Below are 19319 nucleotides of genomic sequence, written 5' to 3'. Positions count from 1 at the left end.
GGGGAACACAGACAGGGCAACCTAGATGTACCCTGGTACCTCTACTATTTTCTCCAGTTATTGCTGGGAGAGAAAATAGCTTAACAAGCTGTATGGTCAACTTGTGTTCAGAGAACAACAACGCTTGGTATTGATGAAACTGGGCCAGACCTGAGCCTGGCCTTAATGGAACCTAGCTAATTTAGGCCAACCATTCCATCAAGAGAACCAAGGTCTCTAGAATCTGCTGTGTGTGCTTAAGAATTCCACAGATTGATGTCTGGACCTATCACCTTTTTTCCAGAGTAGAACTTGTTTGTACTTCTCATTGCTGGGCTTATTATTAGTACAGTGGTGATCAGCAAAGAGAATCAGGTAAATGGTTTACGAACATTGGGATTAGCTGCAATTTGAATTGGGAGTGTTCTGATCTGTGTCCCTTGAATTTGCAGAGTTGAAAAAGAATGGGATAATATTTCTCTCCTATGTCCCACCACGGCTTGATGTGGTTCCTCCTGACTTAAGGTGACTGTACACACTTCTGGATTAGGCCTGATCAACTGTCAAACTCTGGTTCATTTCTGATACTCCTAGTTTCCTGTGCTTCTGTTTGTTTGATTCCAGAGTCCTCTGTAGTCTGCCCCTCTGTCTATCTGCTCTTTTATTCCAGCTGTCCACCTCTGGGGGAGTGCTTAAGGCAAATTATAGCTTGCATCTGTCTAACTTCTGTATTCTCTCTCTCTCTCTCTCTCTCTCACACACACACACACACACACACACACAAAACCAAGCTTTGCCCTTGCAAGCTGCCTCTGTCTATTTCCCTTTCCCATTATAGCTTCCTTAACAGTCTTTTTTTGAGGGGCCGTGGACAAGCACAGTAGGAGGCATGGTGGGGAATTCGTCTCATTCAAGTGGGCCGTTCCAGTGACTGCAGTCTGTAGCTGCTAGACTGCTGGCAGGAGCACCAATTCTGAGAGAGTTGCACCAGCTGCCAATATGCTTCTCCTCTGAGCTCAAGGTGTTTCAAAGCGCTACATAGCTTGGATCCTAAATATTATTGGATATAATGCTACCTGCATAAGATGCCTTTGAGAGTTTTTGACTGGGAGGGACCTTTCCGTACTGGGACTGTTGGTCAGCTCTGTAGCAGCCAATTGTTTCCTCTCTACCACAGATTCTTTTCTTGTCTTTTCCCAGTCAGGGTTCAACTAGAGTCAGTGTTAGCAATGGAATCTGTCAGAGGTGGACAATTAGAGAAATGTGTTCTGTCAGCTATGTAACCAGTCAGTTAGTCAACACTGAAGCTAGTTAATCACTTAAGCTCAGTGATGTAACAAAATTTTTACACAATATGGTGTTTGTTCTTACCAATGAAGAACTGTAAGTAAATGAAAATGTTTTATACTTTCTCATCACCAGAGTCTATGAGTGAATGTTTTGAGACTGTCAGTTGAGGTATACGAAAAAATAAGGGGTAGTCTACTGAGAGAGACTCAAACTGCTCTGCAGGTTCCTGCCTGAACCATTTTATAAGCTGCACTATTAGAGGAAATTTATTTTATTTTTATTAAGCCACACTCCATTTCCTTATGCAGTCTGCCCCAAGTCTGTGGAGAGGCCTCTCCCGAGATATACGGTCCTTCCCTAATCATTAACATCTCACATAGGGAGTTTTTTCACATCCCACCATTGAGTGGTACACTATTTAGAGTCATTAGTGGGGACATTCATAGTGGTAGTGCCTGGGTTCTTGAACTGCAACTCCCAGAAGCCCTTGCCAACACAGATAATGATGAAGGCTTCTTGGAGTTGCAGTCCAAGAAGGTATTGGGAACCTAAGGTTGGGAACTATTGTGATTACTACCATTCACAAGTTCAGCACTACAGCATTCTGTTCTGGTAGCACAATTACAATATAACTGATAGATGGAGGATACAGAGAAAGACATAAGTAAGAGTAGTCATTTGGGCCTTCAGTCATTCTATAACTTCATGTGAGGTGAATAAAATCAGCAAGAAAAAGAGAGGTGTGTCTTTTATGTGTAAAGAGGCACATATAGAGTGGCCTTTGTACCCACTTGACTATGTTTAAAATGCATTACTTAAACTTTTAGAATTTACAAACCCAGCAGACAACGTCTGTAAGTCTGATGTTCCGATAAGCTTCAATAGTTTCCTTTCTGGCTTGACTTTTTGTTAAATATGCACAAGATTTAACTTGGCCATTTTAAGATAAGCCTTCTGTGAAGTTGGTTGTCAAAGTTAGAGGTATAGCATTTACAACCACATGAGGCTGAAATTATTATTATGCAGGCATAGAAGTGTGACCTCAAGATAACCTTAGCGAATAGCTGTGTAAGAAGTCGGCTGTTAAAATTATGCATTTGTAATTTTAAAACACCTTGCTCCTTAAAGTTTTATGTAACATTAATCTTAGCTTCAGCCTTGTTCCCGGCTTGAAGAGAAAGATAAGAAGCTGAAAATCCAAGTGTGCATATAAAATCATAATAAATTATAATCAGGCACAATGTGCAATTCTGTAGAATATGTTTGTTCCTAGCTAGTATGGCATGCAGATTAAAGCAGACATCTTAATATATAACTGTCATGGATTTTGGTGCATGAATGAATTTAAGTATTTTAACTCTCCTCTCAAACCAATATTTTTTAGATTAGTATTTTTTAATCCTAGAACTGTAATCTTGGCAGTGTTGGATTGATAGGTGGGTAGGGGTTCCTGCCTTTCAGAGAAGGCAGTTTGGACTAGCTAAGCAGTCCGATGATCTGTAAGCAGACATAGACCATACACTTGGGACATAACCATCCTGGGTCGAGGCAAACCTCTGTATATGCTACCATGGCATTTGAATCCCTGCTGCAGTTCACATATACATGTTTTATTATCTGAGAAATTTGTGTGTTGAGGGTCTATACATCACCTGTGCAACTATCACCATCCTCTTACCCATCTCTTTTGCTGGCATTCAAATCCCTTCAACAGTTTTGAAAGTGAAATAGCATTAAACAGAGAAGAGATGATAAGCATTTGATTTAATGCTGCATCTGTTTAGCACTATAGTGCATAGTTTAACTGTAACATTAAACTAGAAGAAAAATGTTTTTAAAAATGCAATTTGCAAATTGCATTGCAGTTGTAGTGACAGCAGAAAGCAGGCAAAAGGAGTAGGGTTCACTCTCATCCCACACCCTACTCTGTGCATCCAGTGATGTCATCTGGACATCCCCAACAACAGTCATAAAGGTCTGATAAAGGCAATCTCACAGGTCAAAAGCAAGACAAAATATAGTGATCCTAAATGCTTCAAAAAATACGCCATGCCAGCTGAACAGAATTTTTTACGTCCTCCTACAGAAAGAATGGATGTACTGTATGTTATGAAGTCAGCAGAAAAAAATATTTCTTTGTTCTTTCTAAATATTGAAAGGAACAGCAAAAACACTGCAAGAACAGTGGAACAAATGCCCATCTTGTTTTTTTAATCTCTCATTAGAAGGAAGGATTCCCTAACTGCTGAAAGCCACTCAACATAATATAGCAGGAAATTTTCTCACCAAACTACAGTAATTTGAAAATTAGCTTGATTCATTTTGTGATTGGTTTTCAAAGACAACATTCTTATGCTGAGTGTTTTTTGTTGTTGTCTACTTTCTCAGAAAGAAAGTCTGCCTGAATCATGCCATTCCAGCTAAAAATCATAATTACCACATTTATTTTTGCCATATGCTAGTATTTTGGGATTCTCTAATTCCTGGAGCCTTGATGCATTTCTGAGAGGAGGAACTGGAAATTCCTGAAAAAGCTTTCATGTTTCCTTATAAAATTTCCTTTGGGAGTTACAACTCTCAGATTGCCTCCATTGCTGCTTGAAAAATTCTGGGAGGTGTGGTCCAAAGAATGAACTTCTTCAAATTCTGCACAAAATTCACACATATATATCCATTGTCTTTGCAAGTCTGGCTTAGCCTCGGAATGCAGGGAAACAGTAAGTAGCTTCCTGAATCATCACCCTTTCCAGCAGTGCTTTAGGAGTTGTTTAGAGATCTGGAAAGTGGACTTTGGGTATAATACTCTTTGTTCAGATCTGAGGTCATCTTCCTTTAACTCAAAGTAGCATCTGGCTTGCATGTGACAAAGGAAAAATTTTAAGATTTAAACATTGTTTAAAATTTCTGTAGCTTGGTTGGTAGCAGCCCACATTTCCGTTTTAACCGCAACTACTACTGGTTTGTGATCTCACAGGTTGTTATCAGAGGAGGAACAGAGATCTCACAAAAGAACAGGGATCCCACGGGCCTTGTTTTTTTTGGGGGGGGATTTATATATTTATCTGTTAAGATTTTTTATATGCCACCTTTATCTCCTTAGGAGACCCAAGGCATCTCACAACAATTAGAACTATACTCCATGTTTTAGGAGATGTAGTCCAAATTTGCCCCCCCCCGTATCTGTCAACTTTACTTATTTTCTCACATTGTATATCAATGTGTAGTGTGTACCAAATTAGTGCCTAGCATTGAAACATAGCCATTTGTGCCCAACACTGAGATACATATTTGTCCTGTTTGTTCCTCCATTATAGATAGAGTCTGGTCACAAGGAGGCTTGAAAGTAAACTCAGTTTAGAATGTATCTTTGGTTTGGTGGGGTTTTATTGTGGGCAGAGTGGAGAATATTTTGACACAACTGTTCACCCTTTGGTTTGATAATACCCCTTGCTCTTATCCATAGTGACAAACTTCTTCAAAGCCATGATGTTGTAAAAATTGGATTAAGAAGTTGAAAAGCAGTATGAGCAGATCAGTGGCAGGAAAAGGATAAACAAGGAATGCAGTTTTATGTAAGAAGCAGCTGCTTATTATGACATTGCTGATTTTCAGCTTATTTCAGGGCTTTGCCAAATAAAAAATAAAATTCCCTCAATTTGTTCTTTTCTAATTTACTAGGTACAGTATAATACTTTTTGTGGATATAGCAGCTACTCTTTTGCTGGTTGTTCAGCTCATCCTGCAAAGATTTTGAGGTTTCCTATCCTCACAGCTTGGAAACCTTCCTCTTTTTTGGACTACAATTCCAGAATCCCCAAGCCAGCATGGCTACTGGCTGGGGTTTTTGGGCAGCTGTGTGAGAGGCGTGATGAGAGCACAGATGCGCTCAGTGGTGTGCCGTCCATCCATAGAGTATCCCAAGAGGTACAAACCACTCCTCCACTGACCCCTCGAGAAAGCGTGCACTGAGGAATAGATACTCGCTAAGAAGAGAACGTACGGGGGGGGGGTTTAATCGTGGCTACACAGAGGGGGATTTGGCGGGAAAGGAGAAAAGAGGGAGGTCTGTAATAGAGGCGGGAATGGGAGAGAGACTGTATGGGAGGGGGGTTGGGGGTTGAGAACTGGAAATGGGAGAAGATAAAGGTGCCCCAGGAGGAAGCTGACTACCGGCGTAGAAAGGGGCTACCCCAGAGACCCTCTTACTGGGGAGAGTCAGAGGCACGGGAGTGGAGAAGGAGGTTGAAGGATGAAAGAGAGGCAGTGGCGAGAGATGCGGAGGAGCGGCAGCAATAGCAATGGCGAGCAGAGGAAGCACAGAGTATATAATGTACTTCCAGGACCGTGGGGTCCTTCCGAAAGAGAGAGGGTGTCACTTTGGAGAGCGAGGAGACCTTACTGCTATTAGGAGACGAGGAAGAAGAACCTAAACACCCAAGTTGTGATCTTATCCGGACCGCGGGGCACTAAATCGTTGAACTCGTTTGAACAAAAAACTTGGTTACCTTTGCAGGGCCTGTTGGCGCCGCCAGAGAAGTTAGAAGAAGAACCCTTAACGAATATGTTTCAGTTAAATAATTCAATAAGCTCGAGTTTGGAATTTGATATAAAAACGACTCCTGTTTTATTTGGTAAAGAGGCTGAGGCTAGATTTGAACCTACACAAGTTGTATCCAAGAATAGTTTTCCTCAGCAAAACCAGAAGTGCTTTTAGGAAGAGCCCATGAAACGCCAATACAACACCCAATAAGAACACTTTTTCTTCCCTGCTGTGCTCCACCGGCACTTCTTGGCATGTGTGCAGACACACAGCTCCTGAAAAGTAAACAAAACTCCTGAAAAGTAACACACAGCTCCTGAAAAGTAAACAAAACTTTCCACCAAAGAAAAATAATCAGTGGAGGACAGGGCCTCCAGGCTGCTCTGCTTTGTTCTAAATGGTTGTGGGGGAGGGAGTCCTCCTGACTGGCAGCCAGACTGAACTTCTTGCAGAAGAAGGCAGATGTTCATTATCTGGTTGTTCTAGCTTTTTGCAGGCACATGATTTAGTACTCTGACCATGGAGGAACCCTGGAAGCTAATCAGCAGAATGAGAGAGAAGTCCACAGAGATGGAAATCTGACATTCTGGGCTGGTGCTTCATGGAAACCATTATTTGGGTGCACCTGTTTAAAACATATGTCTGTGAATGTAATGCATGGAACAAATCTGTGTCTCATTCAGGAGCCTTGTCAGGGAAGCTGAATGACATGTGGGAGGGCTAGCCTTAGACAGGTTGCCTAAGGTGGGGCAGAAAATGATGCCCCCTTAAAGTTGCAAAATATCCCAAACCATCAAGACTTTTGGTATCTGAAGCAGAATACTCCATTGCTTTATCTTAAGCATTAAAAATGAAATTATAACAAGGAATATAAGGATTTTCTGCTCTTTCTTAACACTGGGTAAGTCATTTGCCTCAGCCTTGTCTAATGGAAAGGCTTGTCTTAAACAGTGGATTCCTACAGCCAACCTTGGATGAGTAATGGAAGAGCAATGCTTACCAAATAATATTTGAAATAAACCTTGAATGTAGAGAAGCCAACTACTTAAACATCTGAGGTTGCCACATTTTATCACAGCATGGCCCCTGTGTCTTTAGCAATTGCACAGCAGGCACAGATTCAATAGAGCTTTTTCTTTTTTTGGTCATGGGGATTGAACACGGGGAAAATCATCATGTGCTAAACATGTACTTGGGGCATTGGAGCCTATCCTGAGTCAGAAATATGATATTTAGGCCACATCTTAGACAGCTTCATGATCGCAAATGTATGTCAACCATCTAATTGGAAGGCATTAAAAATGAACTATTCAGTTTTCATTAAAGAAGATTTACCCCTTTCTATCTATCAAAGTTTAAACTGTTCTTGCCACAGTCTGTGGCAGCAAAGATTCTCCAGAGTGCCTCTGAAGAAGTGGTTGTGTGTCCATGAAAAGCCCACTAAAAGGTGTTGTGTTGACTCTTTGCTGCTAAATTTGATTGATTTAATAACAAGACTCCTTTTTGGGGATACCTGTTAGTGCTGGGGGGCATTCCCCATCACTACCGCCACACTTGCTGTCCAGTAAGTGTATTAGTTTTGCTCTGGTACTTAGCTGGAACAGAGAGCCCTGCTAATCCATCACTAATACGACCTTAATAGCCAGCTGCCGCACACACTTTCCTTATAGACTGATCTGAGAGGGGGGGGAAACACCCCCCCTCTCCTCATTCCATTCTTTCACAGGTTCTTGGAGCAGAAAAGCCACGGGAGGGGGGGCATTGTGTGGCTTGGAAGAAGTTCTTTGATTCAGCAAATGACTCTTTCTTACCACAAGGGTTGCAGCAATCTAGGCTGGAAACAGGGGCCCTCATGGGAGAGCATTGCCTCCTGCTTGGATATTTCATATAAACCAGTAATTTAATCAGGCCAAAAGTATATTATAGTTGGTACTGTTTTATGCTACAATCCACAGGTTCATCCTAGGAAATTTCACACCACTCTATTAAAGGATTTGGGTCAAAGTTCCCCCCCCCCTTTCCTGGTGGGATTGGTATGCCCCAGGGACAGATGTCTTCAGATCTTTTAACATTTGGGATATTGGTCGCCAAATGTTCAAGTTAAATGAAATATCCCAAAGCGGGTCGGGGTCGGGTAAGAGTTCAGCAAGAGCACCAGAAGCGTGGAAGGAAAGAAGAAGCGGCAACCAAATATTTGATTCCCCGAAAGGAAAGAGTCAGAACCACCGGCTCTTTTGATAGGTAAGTGAAAACAGCAGAACTTTTTGGGTTTTTTTAAAAACGTGGTTTGCCATCCAAATGAGGGAGTAAGACAGAGAGATTATGATGATGATGATGAAATCTAGACATTAAATCTGCTGAGGTGGAAGGAAGCAAGAGCCTTTCTGAATCAGCTGAATTCTCCTGGAAGTAATATGTGACTATAGTTAGATTTCCCCTCCTCCTAAACCTTTTGATTGGCAGTAGCTGGATGGGTTTTTGTTTTTGTTTTAGGTACACAAAAGCTGGATCTTTCAGTGGTTTTGCTGCTTGCAAAGGTCTAAGAATTGAACGGATAACAATTTAGATGAGCAGGAAATGATTGCAGATTGCTGATCCTGGATAAAAGCAGGCTGATTTCAGACAGTTAATTATGAACTTGGAAAACTTAAGTTTTGGGACATTAACATTCAGAATTCCCCACTCGGTATGGCCATGCTGTCTGGGAAATTTTGAGGTTTGTAGTCTAAAAAGTAACTTTTCCAAACTCGATTTCTGAAATGCAAGAGCAGAGAATAACTTAACTGCCTCTGAACTAGTTGTTCTCTTTCTGGCTCCTGCTACACCAGAAGTGTGGGATAGCGCTTGCTTGGTCTTTTTGAGAATATGAGCGAAAATTTTCTTCACATTTCTGGAGCTTCAGGAAGTTAATTATTCTCAATGCCACGGAGGGTATATCTTTCCGTCTTTCAGTTTTCCTGATGAATGAAATTTCTTAGATGTTCAGCTGGTTGCCACTAAGACTTAAACTCATGGCGTAAATTACTGGGGTTAAGACCTGTCATAAAGGTGCATGTGTGAGGAGTAATTTGAACCAGGACCAAATACGGTTCTGGTGGCAACTGAGGAATGTGTTGAATGATGACTTAAAAGTACCTGTAAGCATGTGCAAAGCATCACCCACTTACCACTGGTAGAAAAAGTACTGTAGTGCGATCCATGATGAGAAAAATACCTGAATGGTTTAATACATTTACTGTATAAGTTGACTAAAAATGTATGTTGTTTGCACATTTTAATGGTTTAGTTCAGGTATTTCCCAAATGAGAGTTAAACCAAAAATCCCTCATACATTTGGGAGGAGGGATGGAAGGACTGCTAATCTGAGCTGCAAGATATCTCACAAAGTCGCATTTGTTGTTGTTGTTGTTGTTGTTGTTGTTGTTGTTATTTGTCCTTGCATATTCAAAGAGAATGGCAGGATGTAAACCAAATAAATAAGTGCTTGAAAATATTTACATCATAATGTGGACTGTAGCATTTACAGTATCTGGATTTCTGGTGTCATGTGCCCTTCAGAACCTGCTTCCTGCTCTGACATCTAAAAAAAATAAGTGAAGGAATCTCCTCATTGTATTCCGGTGTTTTCCAATGTTTGTCCATATCCACTTAGCTCTGGATGGCCTTTTGTTGTATCTTTCATGCCATGATTCTGTCAGTCATGACACTGGTTTATTGCATGCTCTTTTTGCTTGTGACAGTGGCATATTATCCCACCAATAATGGTGTGGTCATATTATGTTTTGACCTTCCATTGGTGCACCATGGAGTTATATCCACAATGGAACACGAATCTGTGGATGTGGTGGTGTTTCAAGTGCCACTTTTTAAAAAAGGGTTAACCAGTTTAGAATTTTTACTATAACCATTTTGTAGAGGGAAAAATAATCTGATGTAAACTGGGCATAATGATACTTTTAATATACTGGTTCCAGGCATCTATGTAACAAGGAACGCTTCTTGGTTATGTATGAAACAGGCCACAAACCTTGGTACACAGTAATCAGTTGTGTCTTTTGTGGTAGACAAAGTGTATGGCACAATTTTTACATGTGTGTACTTGTCTATGAAGAGAGCTAAAGCAGGTTGTAAAGTCCTAACCATGTTTATTCAGAAGTGAACCAGATGATGTTCAGTGGGACTTGTGTCCTAATAAGAGTGGTCAAAACTGCAGCCTAGATACACTGTATAGTATTAATAACTGTGGGGCATGCCATAGCAAATGTGCGTTGGATTCTCTGAGAGCTGGTATGACGACTTAGGCCACAATTGTGAACACACTCTGCAAAGTCTCATGAACAGCAGATGGAGAGATAGGAAGCTGAATAAGAGAGTTAGCAATGTGACCAGGTTCCCATAAACAATCTATGGCAAAGAGCTGGAACTTAGTTCCCCCAAAACAATCCCCCAGCACCCAAGGCTTTGGCCCATTGCCTCTTGACTTTCTGCTTTTTCCACATTTATCCCCCTCTATTGTGCTTCATGCAGTCAGAAGTCTATAAAACTATGGAATGCAGGCAGTAAGGGAGACCTGTTGCAGCAGTATATAACAGACCCTTCTGTAACCAGTGACCCATGCGCTCACATCTATACAGACTGGATTTTGACCTCTCTCCTGCCATTGATTTTTATACACATCAAAGCCTGAATTGGTGTGAAAATGGCTTGGGCCTTGGGTGGGAAGCTTCAGGTTGCATGCAGGAAGGGAAGCGGGGCAGCTGCGAGGAGGGGCTTTATCTTCTTGAAGCAAAGGATTTGTCCTCCCCTCCTGGCCTTGATGGGATGATGGATGGCCTGCATGCAGGGGGGCACTAAAAGGGCACTTGTCCTTCAGTGTTCTTTCTTCTCAGAGGGCATGTCTGGCAGCTAATACCGAGAAGGAGATGAATCCCTTCAGTGTTGCGCATTTCCCTCTTGTGTGTCTGCCTGAGATGACGGAGCCTGGGAGAAGAGATGGGACATGGCTCGTTGGGAGTGGAGCCAAATGGGATGATTGGAGCATTTATGATCAGCTTCCTTCACAGAGTGGGGCTGAGAAAGCACTCCGGAAGACACAGGGCATACACAGGTTATTCTGTACAGTGCTTCCATTGGCAGGGGGCAGCTGAATGTGGAGGGGGGAAGAGTTGGCCTAGAAGCCAGCTTGGTTCTCAGAGGAGGGTACAAAGCTCAAAAGAAAAGGCTGCTGTTTACAGATCAACGGATTCTTTATCTGGTGGCACCTACATGTAGCATTCAGTCCCCAGTGTTTCGCATGCATCCTCCAACACTCAGCAGTCTTTGCTGCATAAAAATCCCAGCAAAAATCCAATGAAGCAAGTTAGGTCATACATTGACCTAAAGACTCTGTAAGTAATACACAGTTTCGGTATTCATTTCGGAGATACGGTAGTGTTGCACTTCTGCAATATCAAGTCAAATCCCATTGTATTCTTGAAATTAACAAAAGGTAACTTCCTAAAGTCAGCATGTGTATAACATAGGACATGTACTGCTGGATAGCTCAGTGGCTTAGGCATCTACTTCAGTTCCCCACTGGGTCTCCCGGACTCAATGATCCACTGGGTCCGTTCAAGTGCTGCAGTGCCAATATGATGACGATAATCCTATGGAGTTGTTCACTGATGAAGCATATTCTGCCAATGGATTTGAGAAAGAGTAGTCTGTCTGTAGCCCCCTGTGCAATCTCAAAATATGCTGCTAAAGGCTGTGAAACCCTTTGGAGCACATATTTGGGCAGTGCAAAATGCTGTGCAGAGAGAAAGTCCTGTTCTGTTAATGGGCATTTGTGCAGTGCTGCATTTAGGTGTGACCACTTACCATTTCATCAGTGGAACTAAATGCTCTGCTGATGCTGATTGTAACCACAACATTGTCAGGTTCATAGTTGCTGTGGTCACTTACCATCACCTAGTGAGGACTAGCTTATTTGGTAATGAGTACCTTTCTGATTAGCGAGACTGGTCTTTACCAAACAGCAGACATGCATCCTGCTGCTGGCTGCACTCAGGGCCTTAGCAGCTGCTGGATTGTAGTCTTTCCACTCTGCTGGCACAGCCTTGAGTTCCAAGATCCACTTTCACACCTAGTGAGGCTGCCGAGTAAGGGACTTACAGTTAGAGTAGCAAGTGTGGTATAATGGGCAGATTGGCTGACTAGGACTCAGGAGACCTGAGTTCAATTCCTTGCTTTGGCCATGGAAGCTCACAGGGGGCTGGTGGGGTGGAATTGATAAAACCACCCCTGAATATCACACTTAAAGACCCTATTAAGGTTCTTGTAGATTGGTTCTGAGTCTGACTTGATACCACATGACGCACACAGTTGGAAACTCCACATTCTACATCTGGCGATTGTCCTGAATACCAGCTATCACAAGGCCGAAGAGATACAGTCTGTTAAATTTGTAATTGCATTTCATACATCTGTTTTAGTTCTTTCTTCAAGAGCAGCAGTGTAACTTTCTCAACCACTGAGATTGACCACTGCCTAAGAATAATAAAAAAGCATTTCTTTCTTCCTGGTTTTTTTTAAAATTGGAATCGGTATGCAAGACGTTGCTTACCAGCACCCTCTGGTGGCCCTGTTATTAACTGGGCAATGTGCATTCTGCCAGAAAAATACAAATACAGGAACAGGTGATACCTTTACTCAATCATTAAGAATATATATAGAGTGAGCTTTCAATGATAATTCATCTTCGTCAAGGCAATCTAACTTCCCCCCCCCCCTTTTTGAAACTTAAAGAATTTCTTTTTGGCTAAGGGAGGAAAGAATGCCCAGGAAAGAATGCCTCTAACAGCAAAGTGGTGAGATGCTCTCTCCTTGGTCCATGAACTGTCAATGCATCTGAAAAGAAGATGAAATTTAAGAAAAATGAAAAGTGGACGTTATGAAAAGCAGACTCTGCATACATATAAGGCAATCTAGACTTGCAGATCCAATGTACAGTGTTTTCCCATGGTTTACACTGTTGACGTTTGTTTGCACTGTGCACATGATGCAAGAGCAGGAATATGCTTCAATGAATGTAATCCCAATTTGCTCAAATTCTCAGCAACAAGGATTACATATGTATTCACGAAGGCTTTCACGGCTGGGATCTAATGGTTGTTGTAGGTTTTTCGGGCTCTTTGGCCGTGTTCTGAAGGTTGTTTTTCCTAACGTTTCGCCAGTCTCTGTGGCTGGCATCTTCAGAGGACAGCACTCTGTGCTCTGGTGTAGTTTGTTTTCCTAGCCATTTATAATCAGGATAACAAACTACACCAGAGCACAGAGTGCTGTCCTCTGGAGATGCCGGCCACAGAGACTGGGGAAACGTTAGGAAGAACAACCTTCAGAACACGGCCAAAGAGCCCGAAAAACCCACAACAACCAAGGAATACATACTTTGAGAGAAAGCTGGGAGAGGACATTTGACTTGCTTGCATTGCAGAAAAGTAGATGTATAAATTAAATAAATTAAAAATGTAAATATTTAGTAGTTTAAAACCTAAACTGAATGTAATTGTGGGGGAAAACATGCACACAGTGATGTGGGTTGGAGATGTACAGATTGATCCATCCCTATTACATGCAATAAGACTTCTGGATGTTTGTTTATCATTATGCTTCTGGCTTGCTTATTACACCGTCTTGCCTTTCCTTCTTTGAAAAGACCCAAAGCAAAAGGGCCACACTTCAGAGCAGAAGGTTATTGATTCTAAACCAGTTCAAAAAGATCTTGCCATGGCTTCAAGTAGAGGTAGTTACATCCTAGGCATTGTTCCTGAATGCTCTTAAACTGCTTGGGAAGTTGGAATTGTTGGAGTAGATAAGTTTATCAGTGAGTATTAGACAAACATTTTCTCTTCTGCTTTTGTCTTTTCTTCTCTGCTGTATCTTTCTGGAATTTTTCCAGCATTTCCTGGCAGGGCTGCTTTGCATTTAAAGCTGTATCACACAAGTAACTATTTAAACAGAGAGTACATTTTCAGATGCTGGAAGTGTCCGTAGATGGAGGATTACTGGAGATTGAGTCAATCTGAGCAAATAGGTTGTGATAAATATATATTTAGATTATAGCAAACAAGAGTTTACTTTTAGGGGATTGGAGATGGATTATATTATTAATTACAAATTCAGTCTGGTGCTTGCCAAAGTGTGCACTTTCAGAAAGAGAGGTAAGGAAATGACCTTGTCCACACAAAGTTGAAAGGTACAATTAATTTTACCGTCTCACTCAAGCAAACATAAGAAAGCTCTTCTGGAGATTTTAACAGGCTTTGAAGAATTGGGGGGGGGGAGTGCAGAAATAACCTTAGAGTTGGAAAATAAAGGTGATTTTATATCTTTGTATATTTCATTTAGCTGTCTGAATAGCTCAGTAATCTGGGACTAATTCCCTACTTTGCATCCGAAGAGAAGAGCCAGCCTGGGGAGCCTTGGGCAAGTTGCACAGTCCCAGGACAGCCTCAGAAGAAAATGGTTGCCATTCATAAAATTAACTTGCTAGCATACTAATTACTATTATACTGTATTTATATATATGTGTGTGTATGTATATAATGTATGTATATATGCATATATGTGTGTGTATATATACATATATATACATATATACATAGATATATATACAGTATATGTATATGTGTATATGTGTATATGTGTGTATATATATATATATATATATATATATATATATATATATATATATATATACACACACACACACACACACACGTGTGTGTACATACATACATACATGCATGCATGCATGCATGCATACATACATACATACATACATACATACATACATACATACATGCATGCATACATGCATACATACATACATGCATACATACATACGTGTGTGTGTGTGTGTGTGTGTGTGTGTGTATGTAGAGAGACAAATGCAGTTTGTGAAATACAGGTTTTTCTGATGACAGACAATAGACTGGGAAGAAGAGACAGAAGAATTATCTTAAATAGTTTATAAGCCTGTCTAATTGTATAAAATTAGGACCCTCATTGGAAGAATTGTTGGTCCCTATTTATAGACTTTTTAAGAAAGATTATGTAAATACATATTCTCATAATATAGAATTAGAATTTATAATTCCTGTTCTCTAGAGATTTGCATCACAACACTTTTTAAACCAAAAGTGACATCATGGAGGTCTATTTAAAAAGACGGAAAACAGTAATAACAACAGATCTGACAATCTGACTTTTTACACTTAAAAAATCTAGTTCAAAAAATTAAAATCTGCGTTTTAAAAATACTGATCCCCCCATAGTTAGGCTATTGTGGAAAAATAAGTGCTTTAAAAAAACGAGACATGCATTTTGTGTTCAGGCCTTCTTCTACAGCAGTCTTTTAGATATCCCAAACAATGCAGGGTTTTAAAGGTCAACCCTAGCCTTCCAACTGGTCTTGGAAACCAGTAAAGATTGTATTGTGTAAGTATAGTACATGCATGGACAAGAAACTCAGTCCATTCATCAGCAGTCAGCATTTTGAATGCTAACATTCTTAGCCAGTTTTCAAGGGCCATCCCATGTTAACTATGTCACACTCACCTGGGTTTAACTAAGGCATGTTTAGCTATGGCACAATTTGTCTTCTGCAAGAATGATTACAGCTGCCACATTGCTGCAGTTGTACATCCAGGAGCCGTATCAAACCTAGAATCACTGAAAACCTGCTTTTTAAGAGGGAAAAGTTAATCTAACCAGAACTCCTGAAAACCCAAAAGACAGAAGCTCCACCTTGTCCAGATTAAACCTCAGTGTATTTTCCCACAATATACTCCTCAGTTGCTGGATTCCTCCTGCTGTTGACAAACAGAATTTTTAGGCTTTCTAATGATGTGAAGTGGAAAAAGCCACTTGCCTTTATTATATGACTACTCCTACACTTCTGTGGTACAGACAACTGATAAGCCTGAGAATGGCCATATTCTATTCACATCAGATGGGGAAATTGTTCAATTGAGTTGAAGGGAAAATTACCCCAAATCTGGTGTGGCATTTTAACTTGAACTGTGGTAAACTAGCCCTGCAGCTTGTACATCTGAATGGACACCCCATTTCAGATTTTCTCCAGCAACACAGGAAACCAGAATACAATTAGAGTGCATAAGGTTCTCCAAGTGAAAGATTTCATGCTGGCCTTTATGGCAGGTGTTGATAGCTGCTTTAAGTGCAAATTACTTGCTTAAGTAGGATCAGCTGTTCTGATTGATAATCACAATTCCAATAATGTCTGTTGTGTTTTAAGTGAAGAATATTTTGCAATCATTCATTCAACTTTTGTACAGCACTATGAAGCAGGTTGGTCCTGTTCCACGGAGGGGGAAATGGCGCTGGGAATCACGATTGCTCAAGGACACCCATTGAGTTTGCAGACTAGTAGAGGTTGAACTTGAGTTTTCTGAATCCTGTTAGAGCTGGGCCTTGGGTCACAGTCTGTAGTGAGGCAAGGAACCAAGTGCCATGATTCAAAGCCAGTAGCCCCAACAAGCAAGGTGGAACCAAAGTGCAAAGCAAGTTTCAGGCAGAAGATGCTGCTTCCAGACTCTGGAACTCCTTCCCACAGGAGACTAGGATGGTCCCATCCTTGCTGTCTTTCTGCTAACAGGAAAAGACCTTTCTCTTCAGGCAAGCTTTCATTGAGTGACTGGCTGTCTTGGGTGAGGATTGTGATGCATTATTGCTTTGAATGTGTTTTGGTATTGCTAATGTTCCCCCCCCCCCGCCCCCAATAGTATTTGTTTGATGCTTTTGTACTTGTATACTCACATTGTTAGTGTTAAATGGTGGAAGGAAAGGGCAGGGGAAGAATAAAGAGCAAACCAAGACAAAACAAGGAGGGTTTAATAAGCAAGCCAGGGGTCATCATGACCCAAGGACACAGGAACATGCCAGGGCTGAAGATGACTTTGTTGCTGTGCAAAGCTCAGTGGGAATGAGAAGCCCATTAAGATGTTTTGTGCCCTGAGTGCCTAGTAGCCAGACTGTGTGGGCAGAGTAATGTTAGGGTTTTGAGATACTTCAGTGACAAGCTTTCACCTTCAGGTCAGACACTCTTGACTGAGTCAGCCATTCACAGATACAGGTATCTCCTGACAGGAAATGCATCGCCATTCACAAAATGCCTCTTCATTGAACACCTACAGTAAACATTTTCTCTTGTAGCACAGCTGGAGGCAGCTTCTTCAAAGAGGTAGTAGGTAATTCAAGACTACATGGGGATAACACAGTCACAGCCTTGATAGTCCACTTTATCATCATATCCCTGCTCTTAGCAGTACAGGACTAAAAAACCCAAACGAGTTCCCACCCCTGTAGAGTGTTGTCAGTACAGTATTGTTTGCAGTTGTGGCCAACACTTTTAAACTCTAGACAGTGGTTACTGCTGCAGGAGAGGGGTCACTGGTCAGGTGTCTCCAGACAGCAGGGCTAGGAGCTGCAAGCAAGCATATGGTAGGAATGCAGGTGGTGAGAACAGGGGCCGGCAGACAAGCAGTCTGGCACAGGTATGTGAGTATGTGTGGCAACATACATTGCCCCTAATAATCCTTTGGCTCATGGTGATGTAGGGTATGGCTTGTCCTAGGAGATGGTAAAAATGGTTTCTGTCATATGACACTGTAGTCCTTGGGATACATGTGCAGCTACAGTTTGAGTCAGATTTAATCAAATTTTGAAATTTGTGACAGGAAATTTTGAACAACTCATTGATACTCAGCAATTAATATTGTTACTCCTTAAAAACCCCAGATTCTGGCACTCCCAAACCAGGGCTGTTTCTTACTGGATTTTGATCTTCTATTTTTCTGGTCGGCAGACTCTGAGTCATTATAATGAACAAGGCCATAGGGCTGAGACAGCAGTATGCACCTACATCAACCCTGCCCCACCACACAATGTTTATTGCAGGAGCAGGATTAAAGCTGATTATGAGGATGTTTGATTTGGCTTCCATGCCCTTATGTCTGCAATAATCTGAACTCGGGAAACAGGAGTCTTGCTTTTGAAATGGTTTCCTTGTCATTCTTTGCCTTACCCCATTTGCTCAATTTACCCTTCTGTACTGACCCTGACCTGTGACTTTCCATTGAATTCTTGTAGCTATGTGCCCTTATGTTGCTTCAGATTTATGACAATCTTCTGAATTAGTGGCCTTCAGAAGCCCCAGTCATTAATAGCCCTGCTCAGGTCTTGCAAAATAAAGGCAGTGGTTCTTTTGTTGAGTTAGTTCATCTCATATTGGATTTTCCTCTTTTCCTACTGCCATTCATTTTTCGTATCATTATTGTATTTTCTTGTGCGTCTTGCCTTCTGCTCTGCCCAAAGTACGATTTTCTGTACTTTTAGCTGTTTGTGAGAACTGAGGCTTGATTTGATCTAGAACTCACTTTCTGTGGCTATCATGGTAGTCCATGCTATATCCACAGTGCTTTCTGCCAACATTACCACAATTCATCTGAACTGATTTCTTCCCCTGTCAAATTTCTTCCTTAACCAGCCTTCACATCTGTCTATAGTAATAACTGATCTTACGTTTGTACTTGTAGAGTTGGTGTGGCTCAGTGAGTTCAAGTACCTGGCTATGGGAACCAGGGGCAGGAGTTTGAATCCTCTCACAGTGTCTTCTGGAAGACAGCCTAGCCCCAAATCATGTGGTGTATGTGTGGCTAAAAGACTTGCATGCTTTGTTACCTGTGTGACCCTGAACAACTTACATAGCTGAGAGTGTCATCAGAAGGAGGGCCTGGTAGGCCACCTCTGAATACTTTTTGCCCAGACATTACTGTGAGGGTTAACATAAGTTGGAATCGATTTGATGGGACATACTGTAATTAATTAAATGGTATTGTCCGCATATCTTAAATTACTGATGTTTCTTTCATCAAATTTTTTCCTCCTTCCTCTGAGTCTTACATGTATATTCCACATATAAATTGATCAGATAGGGAGGTAAAATACATGCTTGTTTGATACCTTAATTATAAACCATTCTGTTTCTCTATCTTCTGTACTAATAGTAGCCTCTTAGAATCATAGAATCATATGCTTCTAGTCAATATATATTTACAACATGATTCTGCTTCTTCCTTTTTTTGAATCCAGCTTGAATAGCTGACGTTTCTCCATATATGTAAAATATATGAGACTCACTTTTCTTGCATGGGGAATTAATGAGACAGTCGTATTGTTCCTGCATTATTTGGTGTCTTTTTTCTATGGGACTGGGGTATACGTTGAGCACTTCCAGTGTGAGGCTATTGTTTTGTTTTCCATATTTGTTGATGTATTATTGTTCAGATTTTGATAGATTCAGTCTCTGTGCTTGAATCTATGGCTCTGTTGATGTCTCATCTATGCTTGGTAATTTATTTTTTCCAACAGCTTTAGGAGAAGTTTTCACATCATTTGCTAAAATTACAGTTCTTTATTGAGATATTATTTCTGGAGGAATCTTTCA

The 19319-nt window shown here is 41.1% G+C and overlaps 1 protein-coding gene across 4 annotated transcripts in view; it reads left to right on the top strand.

Moving 5' to 3' along the window:
* The first annotated feature begins 7603 nt into the window (after positions 1-7603).
* The window catches only part of INAVA (innate immunity activator), a 50658-nt gene continuing 38942 nt past the window's right edge, over positions 7604-19319 (top strand). Inside the window, exon 1 of one of the 4 annotated variants that reach the window (XM_072997464.2) lies at positions 7604-8050. Coding sequence is in view for 2 of the 4 variants with exons in the window: in XM_020805317.3 (XP_020660976.3) it covers positions 16154-16162 (9 nt within the window). In the remaining 2 variants the exon portion in view is untranslated. Of the gene's footprint in view, positions 8051-16071; positions 16163-19319 lie in introns of those variants that run through there. The other 3 variants (XM_072997465.2, XM_020805317.3, XM_020805318.3) reach the window with 3 other exon arrangements.

This window comes from Pogona vitticeps, chromosome 4 (genome assembly GCF_051106095.1).
Source record: "Pogona vitticeps strain Pit_001003342236 chromosome 4, PviZW2.1, whole genome shotgun sequence".
NCBI classification, from domain to species: Eukaryota; Metazoa; Chordata; class Lepidosauria; order Squamata; family Agamidae; genus Pogona; species Pogona vitticeps.
Note: the sequence above shows the minus strand (reverse complement) of the source record. Positions and strands in the feature narration are given on the sequence as shown.